Source organism: Erpetoichthys calabaricus, chromosome 8 (assembly GCF_900747795.2).
Source record: "Erpetoichthys calabaricus chromosome 8, fErpCal1.3, whole genome shotgun sequence".
NCBI classification, from domain to species: Eukaryota; Metazoa; Chordata; class Cladistia; order Polypteriformes; family Polypteridae; genus Erpetoichthys; species Erpetoichthys calabaricus.
This window is the reverse complement of record NC_041401.2, coordinates 193,943,485-193,960,868: the sequence shown is the minus strand read 5'-3', so window position 1 is coordinate 193,960,868 and position 17,384 is coordinate 193,943,485. Positions and strand designations below refer to the sequence as shown.

The 17,384-nt window shown below is 39.6% G+C and overlaps 1 protein-coding gene across 2 annotated transcripts in view; it reads left to right on the top strand.

The window, feature by feature from the left end:
• The window catches only part of plekhm3 (pleckstrin homology domain containing, family M, member 3), a 104,669-nt gene that overhangs the window by 74,257 nt on the left and 13,028 nt on the right, over nt 1–17,384 (top strand). Inside the window, exon 6 of one of the 2 annotated variants that reach the window (XM_028808037.2) lies at nt 7,397–7,460. In XM_028808037.2, coding sequence (XP_028663870.1) covers nt 7,397–7,460 — 64 coding nt within the window. Of the gene's footprint in view, nt 1–2,945; nt 3,641–7,396; nt 7,461–17,384 lie in introns of those variants that run through there. The other variant, XM_028808038.2, reaches the window with a different exon arrangement.

Here is a 17,384-nt window from a genome sequence, read left to right as displayed (position 1 = left end):
CTCCAGCAGACCCCCGTGACCCTGTGTTCGGATTCAGCGGGTTGGAAAATGGATATATATATATATATATATATATATATATATATATATATATATATATATATATATATATATATATTATACATACAATACATATATACTGTGTACATATCTTATATAAATGTCTACACGTGGAAGTGTGCGTGCCTTATCTGTCCGGCCCGGATGTGTGAGGCTACAGTATGAAGCTCAAACAGCTGACAAGGCAGCCCCAAGTTAACGAGTTGGAAGAAGAAAGAAGTACGAGGCTACGGCATGAAACTGAAAGAAAGCGACTCTGTCGCCAAAGTGAAACCGCGTACGAAAGACAAACTTGATTAGCTGCTAATACACAAGTGAGGCAAGCACATCAGCAAAACGAAACCTCCGGGGAGAGAGGAACTCTCTTATCCGTTGATAGACAAGGTGGGCAAACACATCTGCAAAACGAGACCTCTGAGGAGACAGAAACTCACATAGCCTCTGATAGACAAGGGGAGCGAGCACATCGGCAAAACGAAACCGCCGACTCTGCATTTCAATTTTTTTTCTGACGATTTCACTAGTTTCTAGGGCCTCGGGCTTTTTACAGCATGAGCTTACACAGCTAGTATATACATACTTATATATAAATTATTTGAAAACATAGCAAAGAATTGTAATGAAAAGCATATAAAACAACAAATGCCATAATAACCTGACAATATATACAGTCTTGAAAATCTTACTGTAACTGCCCCATGGGGGCTGGGTGGTCTTTTTGGCCTTAGAATCCCTGTACATTTTATTTTTTTCTCCAGCCTAACTGTTCTGTCCTCCCAGCCATCTGACCTTACCTTTTACCCTTGTTACTTATTCTTTAATATTATTCGCTAATCTTACTGGTTTTTCATTTCATATACATTTCTTTTTGTTGTCTTGTAAAGCACTTTGAGCTACATTGCCTGTATGAAAATGTGCTATATAAATAAATGTTGTTGTTGATGGATGAGGATCCTAAAGTGCAAACAACAGTTACTAGGCAGAAAGATATGTAAACTGCTTTCTGGAAAAATGGAAATTGTTTGACAGTTCTCCCACTAGTGTTCAGAAGGTGAATGATCTTCTGAGGTGCACCTCCTCTACAAAGAGCAACTGCAAACAGGAATGGGGAAAAAATGCCCACCGCTGTCATTGTATCCGATGGATGTTCAAAATCCTCTTCTGCTGCGAATATCCAGTTCACAAAGGGTTTTTAGGTGCTGCCGATGATCAAGTTGATTGAAAATGGAAAACTCAAAAAAAAAAGTCCCACCACATTTTCATTTTCTTTGGTTTTTATATGTACAGTGCCTACAACTTCACACTACAGTTCCCACAAGCCCCTTTGCATCCGTGCAAAACTGTTTAACTACACAGACCTAATATTTACCAAGCAGGTATCTATACTATAAGTATTGCTATTCACATATAACTATCACCAAACTGGATGTACTGTATGTATCAATGCTGCAGGTCTGTTTAGATAAAAGCATCTGCAGAGAAAATAAATATAAAATAAGTTTTTAAATACTTGCTTAGATGACCAGTTTTAGGTGTTGGCACTGGAATCCTCAAATACAGATAGTGGAGTGACTTTATAGTGTCTGGCTACAAAAACACATTACCTGCTTTTATCTACAATATGCCAGTAACCTTCTCTCTTTCTTCTGGTGACATCTGAGGAATTATGGAATGCACAGAAAATAGATTAAATGTGGCCTTTGTCTTGATGTGACCTAATCCTTGAATTACAGTAAGGTATTTGGACTTCATTGGATGAAAGTGCACCTCATGCGTTTTTCGTGTGCTTTGTAAGCTGCACTTCTTCACAGAGTAAATTGCTGATCAGAAGGCTAAAACAAACTGGAAACATGTTGGGAAATTTTGCATATTTTTTTCCATCAAGAAGGAGACCAGAAGAAGGGTTGTTGTACCACAAGGGTACACACCATATAATAATAAAGAGTAAAAGCCACAATCACAATCAGGTTGTGGTTCTCACAGATCGTTACAGTCACTCAATTTAGATGGCTGAATCACACACTCTGATTACCGCTGAGCTCAGGCTTTGTCTTTCTTTATATCCTGTCTGAGGGGCAAAGGGTGGAACTTCTGGTTTGGCAGCCAAGGAGGTAAAGTCAGATCTCCTGTGGAGGATTGGTCCTTGAGGTAAAAGAGGAGGCGGTGTTACAAACAGCGCCCTCTCATGTGTGGAGGTGGTATTACCATTAATGTCATAGCCTTGGGTTTGCTCCCTTTTTGTGTGTGTCTGACATTATGTATATGCATGCATATACATAAAATATACACATTTACATTTTGAGAAGGGGTAACTAAAGGGGTAAGTTGCAGAAATCTATTTTATAACCCAATTCATCAAGTTTAATGTTGTGCAGAAGTCAGAAAAAATTACATGAAAATTGTATATGATTAAATGAATTGAAGAGTTCAGTTGCTGCTATTTCTGAATTTACTTCCTTTTGTTCTCTTCAGACGACTTAACCATTGTCAATTTTGCCAATGTTATCAACTTGTCAGTTCCACATTTTAATTATGGCAATTTGCCATTATTACTGATTGAAACAAACAGTTACTGAATGAACCTCTCCAGGCTTTAATGGCACTGTGTTTTGCCCATGATCTAGTTCTCAAAACTTCTTATGCTATACTCAGTAGTCAAAGTCATATAATTTGACAGTACCTTTTTATCTTTTTTATTATTTATTTTCAGCCTTTTCCTCTGGTATTTTGTCTTCTAGTAATTCTAAGATTATAAAGTTATAGGCCTCAGATGCCCTTAAAATTACTCCTTCTGTTCTGTAAACCTATGATTGCTTGCTTAAAAACGCAAGTCCTGGTTGTTTATTAGCTTTTTGTTCCTAATGCATCATTTCAAATATTTACAGTAACATGGAAATGAGATTGTGCAGTAAAAACAGACTTCGCTGTCAAGAGCCACTTATTAACTGTAAAGCAAGATGCAGCTGAAAGCATCATTACTTCACCCTCAAGACTCATAAGGGAAGAGTGCTTTTAAACACCTATTTCTTGAATTTTTTTCTGTAAAATTAAATTAACCCACTTTTTAGAGGCAATATATCTTAAGGGTTGCTATGGAGATGGCGGCTCTTTCTTTTGTGAAGAAGCTCTTCACATAGGGTTGATGTGTATGCTCAATTATTTCTGAGGCCTGCTATAGAGCCACAGCACAGTACTTGTAAAACTTGAATTGATTTTTTTATTATATGTAGTTAGTTCCCTTTATTATACTTCATCTTGGATATGTGAACTAATAGCACTTTTGGATTTTCTTTGACATTAATGGGAAGTTAGATGATGAACATAAAGTACATAATGATAGTGTTTTAAAATACATTTTAGAAATGGGGGCTTTTATATCAAGACAAATGGTAGATTTTCCAGTTTATGTTATTTGGAAAGTTACCCTTACTGATGTGACATGTTCACTTTTGCTATCTGGCATATTGTAAAAGGATAAAGAAGTGAGAAAAATAAAGAAATGATAAACAAATAATATGAAATAAATGTTGAAAGAAATGATTTTTTCAGTGGTATCACTAAAAATTCAGCTAATCTGTCCCGATTGTCTGTTTTATTTAGTGTGGTCAATACAGTGTTTCCTTTAAACTCTTGAAAACATTAAAATGGGGATTAAATACTATAACAAGTATCTTCTAGGTAATAAAACACTAAGGTCGTGCAGAGCAATCTGATTGGTTAGTTTGCCTTTGGTGTGGTTGGTCAGACATGATAGCATAATCCTCTTTTGCAAACTGCTGGAAAAATGTAATAATGTTAGACAGTCCTTCCACCAGAGTTCAGAAGGTAACTGCTCTTTCCGAGATGCGTCTGTTTCACAAAGACCAACTGCAGACAGGAATGGAAAAGTGTTTGGCTTTGGTGACATGATGAAAGAAGAAGTGCAAAGGTAAGATACATGAGGAGGAGCAAAGGTGCATGCTGAGAGAGGCACCTTCAAAGATGGCAAGTATAGAAAGATTCATTCGAAAGAGGCCCCCAAATATTCTGTTGTAACTCCCGTTAGGATGAAGCAATCTGAACGAAAAAAAATACACTACATACCTTGACGTATGTGTAATCGATTGCATTACATGCGATGCTGGAAGTGGTTTCCACTTTCTGCCAGACACGTTTCGACGGGGCGCTCCATGGTCCTGAACGTACCGGCAAGCGTCTCTTCTCTTTTGGGGGGTGGATGGGGATAGCCACAATTTCATGTTGGATTTTTTCCTTCAAATCTTCCACAGTGCCAGGCTTGTTCCGATAGAGTTTTACTTTGAGCAGATCCCAAAAGAAGAAGTCTGGTGGTGTCAGACCCGGTGACCATGGTGGCCAAAGCCCCTTTGAAATTACCCTATTGCCAAAGGACAACTCCGTTTCTGCCACACTCCTTGCTGATGTGTGATATGTTGCTCCATCTTGCTGGAATTAAACTTCAGTTAACTCACGATCATTCAGTTGATTCTGACATCGCTTAAATGAATTGGTGACCCCAATAGGTTCACACCATGAAGACGCGCTGCTCAATACTGTACACCACCATCCTGATGAGAAGTCGAGTGACTGAGTGAAGGGGTACGGGCGGTAGGCACCCAGAAGTTGCAAACGGAGGTTAAACGTGACAACGGCTGTCCAGCACCTACCTTATCACTCCAACGCAGGGTCATCCCAGCTTGTTCGAAGCTCCATATACTGAGGAGCACATTGCACATTTTTTTTCAGATTGCTTTATATTACAGAATATTTGGAACCTCTTTTGAGTGAATTTCCCTGTATAATACCAGTCAGGAGGTGAGAAAAGTGCCTCGAAAATAATGACAGTCTGAGAAGCAGGCTTTACGGGAACACGCTTGAGACAGGGACTGCTGGTTAATAGACATTCAGAAACACAAATTCAGAGGAAACCTGCTGAAGGTACACATAGGGCAAGAGAGAGATAATATTTTTACTTTATTCAATTATCTGTCTTCGAGTACCGTGGCTAGTTACAAAATAAATACACTGGCCGTATTATACTGTGTGTACATACAGTGGATAAGGAAGTATTCAGACCCCTTTACTTTCAGCACACTTTATTGTGTTGTAGATTTTATTTTAAATGGTTAAATTTGCCATTTGTGCCCATCAATCTACACTCAATAACCCCTAATGACAAACTGAAAACATGTTTACAGAAAGATTTGCAAATTAAACAGCAAAGAGCAATGGTGCTATTCTCAATGTCTAACTGATAGCAAGCACGTGGTTACAATCAGTAAACTGTCTTATTGCTCAGAAATCTCCCAGAATGCCTCCTGTTAAACATAAAGATGAACTATAAAATGTGCGTTCGAGCTACACGGTGTCCTGTCACGCCCAGCATAAGGAAGGTGAAATGAAATTCAGTTAAGGAAGGTCTCGAGCCACAGCAGATGCAGATTTCAGTAATTGCATCTAATGACCTGACATGACTCCAACAGGGCCACATGCCACAGATGAGGCTGCACACCATTCAACTTCTGACTGTACAGCTGATCGAATAACATTAATATTACTACCTAATTGTAAATGCCAAACATGCCACAACAGAATATTATTGCAGTGTTTTAACACTCAGTATATAGAGACCAAAGCACTTTTCTAAACACCGTTTCTTGTTGTTATGACATGTAGTAATACAATAGTGAAAATGACAGCAATTATATATATATATATATATATATATATATATATATATATATATATATATATATATATATAAATTAATCAGTAACTTGTGTTACTGAGCTCTTAAACTGACAACAGCAATTTTAGCTTTTCAATTTTCAGTCAGCATCAAGTTAAATTACTTTCACCTTCCCTCTCTACCACCATCTTTCCAGACCAGTGCATCTATATATATAATTCAGTAAGTTCATGGCAAGCAAGACAGAGCCCCGCCCACCAACAATTCACTAAGCAGCCGACCATGGGACACACGACAAAGCCCCGCCCACCAACTCTAACACTCCTCCCACGTCCATTACCTTCACATTGTTTTCCTTTTATTTCTGATCCCGTTCAACAACTATATGGCGACATCGACTTCTCAACTGTGACTCCGGAACAACTCAGTACACGAGCTATATTAAACGTCACCAACGAAGACTTGCTACACCTTAATGAACAAGTACTGAAACTTATCCCTACCGACGAAGTAACTTTCACCAGCGTTGCCTCCATTGTCACAGACGATCCTGCAGATCAAGTTTCATTCCCCGAAGAATTTCTTAAGTCTTACCCCCACTGGCGTGCCTCCGCATAAACTCAAAATTAAAATAGGTTCAGTCGTCATACTTCTCAGAAACCTCATGCCAGCAAGAAGTCTCTGTGATGGCACTAGACAGACTGTTACCAGCTTTCACCGCAGTGTACTGGAGTCTAAAACTATCGCAGCTCCTACCTCACAAACTTATTCCCCGGATATCCCTGACCCCATCAGATTCAAATTTGCCTTTTACTTTTACACACAGACAATTTCCTGTTAGATTGGCCTTTGCAATAACAATTAATAAGGCACAGGGACAAACTTTCAAAATGATATGCCTGTATCTGCCAAACACAGTTTTCAGTCACGGACAATTGTATGTTGCTCTCTCCAGAGTCCCATCTTTTCATTCACTCACAGTCATATCCTCAAAGCCACCCCATTTGGACAACTGTATTGTTCAGGAAGTGTTCACCCATCAATAAATAATTATGCGGCGTAAGCTACGCCGCTGGGTTGGCTAGTAATAAATATTTCACACGTTCGTCTCATTTGTAGTCACACACACTGCATAGTAAGCAAAAGAATGAGAGTAAGCTGGCCAAATGATATTCCCATGCAGGTCTGGTGTTCTCATTCTCAGTGACAGTGTGAGATACCTTGTAATGCAAGACCCCCCTAGTGCTACTACGAGAGGAACCAGACAGTCCGGTATGTAATTTGGATGGTTTCTACTGGTGGTATTCCCAGGATTGTCTAGTAGAAGCAAACACGACCTCACAGCTGGCAGATTCTCCAGAAAAAGTTACACGTTGTTAATGAGGAATGAGGAAAAGGTGGCCTGATCTCTCTTTGTCATTTAGCGTGTTGCCACTGTCACTTTGACCTGGAAAACTAGGCCACAATTGTAATTGTGTTTTAATTGTTATGGGACAATGATGCCTTTGAGGGATTGTTAAGGGATATTAGGGGCTGAGGATGTTGGGGATAACAATTATACTAAGGGATGAGGATGCCAGAGTGCAGTTATGTTTATAATTTGTAAGAGATGAGGATGCTTTCTAATGAAGATGTTTGACTTTATTGCAGAATCTTTCCCAGGGAATATCTTCTCCAGCACATTCACTTATACTCTCTATCAGACCTTCAGCAGGTAAGACTACCAATAGTTATTTTGTTGGTTGTTGCTAATTTTGTATATTCAAAGTATGCTTTCTCAGGTTCTGTGTAATCTGTTATTAGCACCTACCTATTTTCCATCATGCAGCATATGTGTGAACCAGTTTGATTAATGTTATTTATTTGTGCTTTTGATTAATGACAAAAGAACCAAAATTATTACCTGATTGATTCTTTTCTGTCAAAGTCTTTAACCAGTATTGAAAATCTTTTCTGTTATTGTCAGTGTTAAATATGAAAGTTCTCCCCATGTCTCTTTTGGGTTTTCCTTCCATATTTCCAAACAAAAAGAAGGATTCAGGTAATAAGCCAGTGTGTGTGTGTGGTGGTCCAGGTCTGGTCCCTGCCCTGGCTTCAGGTAAGTACAGCCCTTAACTAGAATTGGCATAATTGACAATTTTATGTTCTGGTATGTTACTAAATATAGCATTAATTAAGGCTATCGATATATTCAATTTTGTAGGAACTTGTTCATTTTTTTTGCATGCAGAATTTGATCATAATAATATTATGTTTTCTTACCAGACATCACTACCATATTATATTGACAAAGAGTGCACATTTTGACATCAAACATGTGCATATGCCAGTGTGAATGGACTGGCATCCCAAGCTGGAGGGAGGTTGGTTCTTTACCAAAACAGGAGGTCATGAGGGAAGGATCTGGGTGGAAAGGCATCTTGAGTGAGTTGGTTGCTGGTACCTTACCAAGCTAGGAAGGTATAATGGAAACACTGTCTGTTTTGGGGCCATATATATATACCATTATACCAGGTGGCAGCATCCCACTGGTAGAGCTTGTTTTTTGGACACCCGCAGAGCATCATGGGAGTTGTAGTCCTGATTAGCAGCCCTTAAGGGGTACTTGGGTGCTGCCAGAGGGAGCTGTGGGGAGAGGTCTACCATATTTGAAGGATGTTCTTCCTGACCCAGAAGTGTTTCCTTTATGTAATTGTGTGACACTGGAAGTGTTTCTGGGTCTGACATAAAAGAAGTTGCAGTGAGACTCAACCTCATCCTGGAAATCGGAGTTGGGAGAGGAGTAGGAAAAAGCTTGCTGAAGAGGGGTAGGGGAAGTAGAAGGAGAGAAATTGTGTTGTGTTTTTGAAACGTAGAAGCCTGTAAAAGTATAATCTTTGAATAAACCTCTTGTTTTGAACCCGTGACTGTGTTTTGGAATTGTATCTGAGGTTTGTAGCTCAGTGGTGCCCCTGTTGGTCACACATGTCACTTGTTTTTATCTTACAAAAAACTAGTGCTGGGCAGCGATTAAAAAAGTTTTAATCGCGATTAATCACATGATTGTCTGCGATTCATTTCAATAATGAGCTCAAAAGTAGTGTATTGCGTGTATTTGGTTTGCAAACACTTTAAACGAATAAGGTGCTTTTTAACAGCAGTATTCCCTTTACATAGTAGCAGTTAAAATATGTCTTTTAAATCTCAACTTAAACAATGTAATCAAATCAAATATAAACCCAAAGCTATTTGCCACTGCCAGGGCATTAACGTTTTATCTAGTTTGTTATACAAAAACAAATTACCCTCAGAGCCACGATCACAACATTATAACAGGCACCTTTTGAGCAACAGCAAGTTAACATTTCTAAATTTCTTCTTTTTATCTGAACAGACGCCAGCAGAAACGTTTTCTTTTATCAGGGAGCAGCATAAACAGTCTGTGTTCAGTAGCAACTCTTTGAGGGTGAATATTTTTTCCAAAAAACTGAGTTTTCTGAAAAGCGCACAAAGTAATGGTTTCACACATAAATCAACTTAAAAAGTCTGTTTGCTGCCTGTTGTTCCTGCTGTCAGCGCCTGTTTGCGGCAGCAGCGGCTGTGCTGGGTTGGGGGCTTGGAATGCACGGTGGGCTGGCTGTCTTTGTGAGACAGGTGCCAGTTGCAGTGAGACACAATAAGGTTTGTACCTCCTGTCATCGTAAGTGTCTGTCCTTCCAGGCGAACATTGCCATCGGTGCATCAGCTACACAAATGTGTTCAGCACCAGGATCAGCCGATGCTGGTACCTCACTTTCGTTTTCGATTTACATCTCCAGATCACTTGCATCGAAATCGGAGTCCGACAAATCAAAGTCCGATTCAGCAATAATACGAATGAAGTTCTCTATGGGTTATTTTGCTTAGAGCATTCACTTTGGTATCTCCACATGCCATTTTAGAAGCTGTATGCTCTTCGCTACTCATGCATGTGCAGGGAATTGAGGTCAAATCAACAAAGCTAACTTTCCTTCTGGCAAAAGCGTATCGAAAAACACTGTAACAAGAAGATCACTGATCTATGTCGATCGCTAGCGAGACTGAGGCTTTCAAAATAATAACAGAAAACTGCGTTAACGCGTGATAAAATAATTGATGACATTAATTAATGCATTAATGCGATAATAATGCGTTCACTTGCCCAGCCCTACAAAAAACACAACATATTTAAAAAATATATGCTTAGGTGAAATATTTTAGTATGTTCAGTTCAGGACTAATGTTCTTAACACACACTTTTGCATTTTCCAGAATACTTCAGCAGGTTAGCTGTCTGAAGAGTTTGTGACATCCTGTGGTCTGTGGTCCAGAGCAGTGTAAGCAATAAAAACGATTGACATTCAGAGGATTCAGAAAGTATACAAACCACTTCTCTTTTCTTCCATTTTTCCATGTTGCAGCAGTTGCAGTTGTCTTGCTGCAGCAAGCAATACTAATTTCCCCATACTGACAAACCAAAAACAGTACTTTAGACTTTTTTTTTGGAAATTTATTAAAAATAAAAAACTGAAATATCACATTGACACAAATATTTCTGTGACTGTTGAAGTTTGGCTGAGGTGAATCCCCTTCTATTGATCATTATTATACCTTGTTTGGAGTCCCATTTGTGGTCAGTTCAGTTGATTGGACTGATTAGGAAAGGCGCACACACACACACCTGTCTATAAAATGTCCAACAGGTGAGCAAAAAACAAGCCATGAGGTTGGAGGAATTGCCAGCAGAACTTAAAGACAGGATTGTGTCGAGGCACAGATCTGGAAAAGGCTATGAAAAAATATACCTGCAGCACTGAAGGTTCCTAAGAGCACAGTTACCTTCATAACTTTGGAACAATTGTCATTCGCCCCTTGCCTCAGATCATTGGGGCAGAGATTTGAGAATCTGTTCACACTCCTCGTGAACTACAGTGCATAGAATGTAGCTACAAGGAGTAAGGAACTTTACAAACCGAAGGCAGGCTTGCCTGTCTGAAGTTTTGTGTTGTATGTACTTCAACAGAATGGAAAAACGAAAAAAAGGGGCAAAAATTGTGGATGATCTTGCCTCACATGTAAGCATTTGTACAGCACCGACTTTGTCATGTGAGAAAAAGGGGCAAGTTCAAGATACTTTGAAAGTGTGAAACTGTTCTGGAAAGGCATCACAGAGTCATGTAATTTGTTATGCCCTGTGAATTATTGTTTGCCATGTAATCTGACATACTTGGGTAGCAAAATTATCAAACTGCAGTCATCAAGTTTGACATCCCCATTGTCCAGAAGTCGTGTACTGTGTCATTGGCTTTAAGCGACTTTCTCTAGGACACTTACAGAGTCAAAGATAGGAAGTAGATGGCCTGCCTTGTACTTTAAATTTACGCTTTCTTTAGCTGCTGATAAAGGCATGCTGTTTGACACAAAGGTGGAGATTCTGCACCGCTTTTAAGTTTAGTATTTCAAAAAGGTAACTGTGTGTCATGATAAGAATATTTTTATTTTTTTAAGTTTAGGAAAAGAATTCTTCTCAGAGCCAAGCCATATCTTTTGAACACAAGTCTCATTGATAGCAGTGATTTACAGTGCCACTTAGATAATATACTGACCAGGTTAATCAGCTCGTAACGTTTGCAGAAAATACACTAAAGGCGTCCAGCTTATCATTGACTTTAAGACTTTGCACTGCCTCTTGCCAAAGGGGTGGTGTTGAGTTTAATTTTATGCAACAGTAACAGAAATTATTTGTTTTCAAGTATTCTACAAATGTGTAAGATCTCTGTTTTGTTTTGAAATTAAACTCTTTTTAATAATAATCTTGACACGGTTTTTTCATTTTCTACACAACCTTGCATTGAATTGTGTTTATCACTCTGCACATTGCAATGTGCATCTAAGGACAGAATATGCTCAACATAACATCACGCCTGCTTAATTCAGTTTGGGGTAACAGGGAGCCAAAACTGGCAGCATTGGACACAAAGCAGGATCCAAACCTGACTTGGGACATTCATCACACCACAGGCACACTAACACCATGTCAATTTAGAATTGCTCATTAACCTAATTGTAGAAAAGAAAGAAAGAAAGAGTTTGAGTTTTGAATTGAACTTTATTAACCAATAATCAGCAAATCATTTACAATATCATAAGTTTAAAAAAAATGAAAAGCCCACCTCACCCCAGAAAGAAGAAAATACCATCCATCCATCCATTTTCCAACCCGCTATATTCCTAACTACAGGGTCACGGGGGTCTGCTGGAGCCAATCCCAGCCAACACAGGGCACAAGGCAGGAACCAGTCCCGGGCAGGGTGCCAACCCACCGCAGGACACACACAAACACACCCACACACCAAGCACACACTAGGGCCAATTTAGAATCGCCAATCCACCTAACCTGCATGTCTTTGGACTGTGGGAGGAAACCGGAGCGCCCGGAGGAAACCCACGCAGACACAGGGAGAACATGCAAACTCCACGCAGGGAGGACCCGGGAAGCGAACCCAGGTCCCCAGATCTCCCAACTGCGAGGCAGCAGCGCTACCCACTGCGCCACCGTGCCGCCAGAAGAAAATACCTAATTCATTTTTCCAAATAAGAAAAATCAACTCATTATCCGCAAATTGCCTCATGAATCCACATTTAAGGTCAGTTTGTTGAATGTATATTCTGACTTTCACAAGGCCATGAAATAATCATACCATGTCACCCTGCCTATTTGATTTGACTTTCTCTTTGAAAGAAAGAACAAACCAAGAAACTTTATTTGTCCCCAGGAAGAAATTTGGCTTTTTAGAGATGCTCTTAAAATAAATAAATACATAAATAAGTACATAAATAAATATAGACACACACACAAACACACTATGCTCTAAACACACACCAGAATGACTAAAAGAAATTTAAAAAGAAAGAAAATGTCTGACTTGGCTGTCGCAGGGAGGCGTCATGCAGGCATATTGCTGTTGGTATAAAGGGGCCTCAGTTGTATTCATTGACGCGCATCTGCTGAACGATTCACTGTCCGAATGTCCTCAGTGTCGGTGTGTCAGAGAGAGGATGTGCAGCTTTGCTCATAATGGCACTCAGTTTTGTTTGAATTCGCTCCTTCAGAATCTGTGCTATAACTGAGTTTGCCCATTTTAATTGGCTTGTTGATTCAGTGGGCCTCTCTTGAAGTGATGTTGCTATCCCAACACACCAAAGCATAAAAAAATCACACTGGCCATCACAGTGTTATTGAATATATGAAGGATGTCACTGCCTACATTAAAGGAATGTAGTATCCTAAGTAAAAAGAGCTTTCTTCACTAGTTCCACTGTTTACCAATACCAGTCCAACCTGTCATTAATGTGGACCCCCAAGTACTTCTATCTTACAGGTGCTGCTTTGCAGTAAGGAGACTGTGGGTTCGCTTCCCGGGTCCTCCCTGTGTGGAGAGTGCTTTGAGTAGTGAGAAAAGTACTATGTAGATGTAAAGAATTATTATAGGAGTGGATCTCCTCTATATTCCACTCTTTGAATAGTGACCAGACATACTGTAGTGAAAGTCAATAAGCAGTTCCTTGGTTTTGCTGATTTTAAGTTGTAGACAATTGTCACAGGTCTCCCCTTCCTTGACTCCTCTCCTCTGTCTCACCCCCCTTATCAATCCATCCCATAAGTGCAGATTCTTCCAAGAATTTCTGCAAATGACATGACTTGCTGTTTTATTTATAGTTGGAGGTGTACAGAGTGAAGAGAAAGGAGTGTTTCTTGTTATGCTCCAGTGTTGTTCACACAGTGATTGAGCCTCACAAACTGCGGTCTGCAAGACAAATAGTCCGTTATCCAGGACGCCACAGGCTCATCCACCTGCATATCTCTTGAGTTTATCCCTAATGATGTGGGAAGAAAGCCACAATACCTGGAGAAAAATGTGTGCTGATATGGAGAGACTATTCAGGCTGCACAGACACAGTATTGGGTCTTTGAGGTAGACACACTTATTGTTCTGTAGATAACTTTGAATTTTGTAGTGCAGTGATACCCAAACTCAGTCCTTTTGTTTTATCATGGATGGGTTTCCCTATCCTAAAACACTGATTCTTCCATTCCCATGCCCAGCTTTCTTGTTACATGGACTCACCTTAATGTCCCTCACCTCAATCCTTGCTCTCTTATCCTTGCACTCATCTGGCCTTGAATCAGACTAGCTTCATTAGATGGAATAAAAATTTACAACCACATGGGGTTCCCAGGACTGAGTTGGACAACCACTCTTACGGTTGATTTTTTTTTTAAATACAGAAACCCATACTACTTTATATTTTCACATAAACTACCACTGATTTTTAGTATATTTATTTTCTTAAATTAATTAGAAAAAAATAAAGGATTCACTCCTATAATTTTAGGTGATCAACTCCACCTTTTGAGACAATTTCTGCCTTCTCCAGTGTATGTCATGAAGCATGGAGATTTGATTTTGCAGATAAAGTGCTTGTATGAGACTATAAAAATGTAATTATAAGTATTTAGAAGCAAGCACATCCTACACCTGCTCTGTCAGGCGCCTGCTAATATTACACCAGCCATCCCTGGGCAAGCGTCCCCAAGCCGTCCTCTATAGGCAACTGGCTCAACGCTCTGCCAGTACAGCTATCCCCCTCAGTGGGAGAGCGGCTTTCATTCATCCCCCAGCATTCACAGGCATGTTTCACCAGCCTGGACAACTAATTAGAGACATTCAAACTCAACAGGCAGAAAAACAAAGCGTGACAGTTTCCCATTCTTTTTCTTCTAACCATTATTTTATAGTTCCTGTGAGTGTGTGTGTGTGTGTGTGCTTGCTTGCTTGCTCGCGTGTGTGCACCCTGCTTGCCCCATCGTTGGCTTCAGATGTGCACAAGCCGAGTAAAGATGGTAATCCTGCCTGTGTTGTTTGTCAAAGGAAAGGTCACTATCAAAACACAACTAAATCTTTGTTAATGGTTCCTCATGGAGCAATTTGATAGAATTGTTAAGTTCACGGAGGTCTCAATCAGAGAATGCGTAAAGGGGATAAAGTTACAATTGGTACGAGATGTAATCCCTGCCCCTCAAATGTCATTCTAAATTCAGGCTTTTTGGCTATAAAGGATCTTAGTTCAGTTTGTGTAGTTTCCGCATTTGGACTAAGTAACCTGTATTTATATTGTATTGAAAGTTTAAGTGAGTTATTTGGCCCATCTTCCCCCACCTTAATCATTTGTTTGATTTATTTATTTTCATTTACTTACTGGCAAAATAAAAGGCTTGAGTTAGTCAATTAAAATTGATGCTTGAGTGATATTATGGTATTGTAGATTGCAAAAATTTGGGCGGAGTGGTGGCTGAGAGACTAAGGATCTGTGCTGGTATCTGGAAGGTTGCCGGTTCAGATCCTACCTCTGCCAGAAGGGATCCTGCTCCACTTGGGCCCTTAAGCAAGGCCCTTAACCTGAAATTAACTATACAATGTCTGACCCCTGCACTCTGACCTCCAAAAGTCATGTGAAAAGACAATTTTCCCTCTCAGGGATTAATTAAGTATATTAAACCTGATTCAATGTTTATTATTATTATTATTATTTTTTTTTTTTTTTCTTAGACATGTTTGTTTTTGGTGGGGACAGTCTATATCATATCATATACTCATATCTGTCATTGTCTTCATTTCTCTCTAAATAAGCAAACACTGGAAATCAGGGCTATGAAAAATAGTGCTAGATTCTAGTGTAGTGAATCTTTTACAAGTGTCATTTTTACCGAACATAACATTCTCAAACCGACTCAAACCTGCAATTCAGGAGAGTGGGGTACCTGAATCTACCATGGGATTACTGGGTAACGGTGGGAAGTCATCCTGGATGGAGCAGCCGGTCCATCACAAGAACCACACACAGCCTCATGTGTTTAGACATATGGGTGAACAAAAAACAGAGCAGCAGGGAGAAAACCGAAGAGACGCACGAGGAGAACACGTTGAAAAGCTGCAGGACTCTGAACTGTGAGGAACAGTACTAACCAACTAGAGAGAAATTAGAAATGCTTTTCTTATAGGACTCAATTCAGATTTTCAGACCTCAGAGTATTGACTCTTTGTTGAAAAAAGCTTTTCTGGGTGTTTATGTAAAAACATGAGGTTTTTAGCTTTTTAAGTGGAACTGCTTTCAGCAGAGAAAGGTAAGTTGCTTTGCTTTAAGTTGCTTCTTCAGATAATTTTTGTCTAGTCTTATGTGGAATTGTGTTTTAAAATCATTTATTCTTTGAGAGCGGGAGGTTACAGCTCCTTAAGAAAGCATTCAGGATCCTTCACTTTTTACGCATGTTGTAATCATTTTGCTAAAATCATTTGAGTTCATTGTTACCCTCTAAATTCATTTTTCCCCTCATCAACAGTCACAGTCATACCTCAGAATGACGAAGTGAAAACAGGATTTTAGAAATTTTTTGCAAAATTATTAAAAAAAAAAATATATATATATAATATGTATGTATGTGTGTGTGTGTATATATTATATATATATATATATATATATATATATATATATATATATACATATACACATATAAAAGGCAAAGCCCTCACTGACTCTCCCACTTTCCATATACTGTAGCTGGGAAGCTGAAATTTTGTGTGCTCATTCCTTGCAGTGTACTTACAAAAGTTAGGTATGTTTTATGTCCTAGTGCAGCACCCAAAGGGGGGGGGGGAAACGGGTGTACCCCCTAAACTTTATATATAGATAGGGGAAACCCCTCCTCACTATTTCTGAGACTTCCAATATATGTAGGAAGCCCAAATTTCCAATGCTCATCCTTTACACTGTACTTACAAACATTAAGTATGTTTCATTTCGTGCCGTGCCCCATAACGAACTTTCAAAAATGATGTCTTCTTTTTGGTGTTTTTCATCATTATGCCATAAGGAACTTTCAGAACTGACCTCTCCTTTTGGCGGTTTCATTCCTTATTTCCATTAACAGATGATTTATTTCACAGCAGAGACACACAAGGGCCGCCCCAGGTCCCCCTTCCTTTTTCCACATGGCCGTGCACCTACCACGTGGTTGGCTCCCTGCCTGTATACATTAACGACATCTCGCCCTCATGTGCCTCCTCACTCGCTTCCTTACTTTCCTCAGCTGTTTGTCGTGCTCACTGCTCCCTTCTTCTTTACTCCACTGTTTCAAGCCTGTTATTGTTCGTCTTGCTTCATGTCTTCCTGCTGGTGACTCCTGCCATTTCATTTGGTTTCTTCACACTCTTAATCCTTCGGGCATGCCACCGCATACTCTACTTTTGAAGGTCGGCGCACCAATTATGTTACTACAAAACTTACAAACACCAAAACTTTGTAACGGCACCATGCTTCAGATCAAATTTCTGCACAAGAACCTCATTGAGGCAACTGTCTTCACTGGCACTGGCTTGGGGATACTGAATTTATTCCTTGCATCCCTCTCATACCCTCTGACCACCCATTCCAATTCAAACACCTCCAAATTCCAGTAAGGGTTTGCTTCGCTATGACAATAAATAAGTCAGAGGGCCAGACTCTCAAAAACGTCAGCATTGACTTGACACAGGATTGCTTCTCACATGGCTAACTGTACATTGCATGCTCAAGAGTAAGC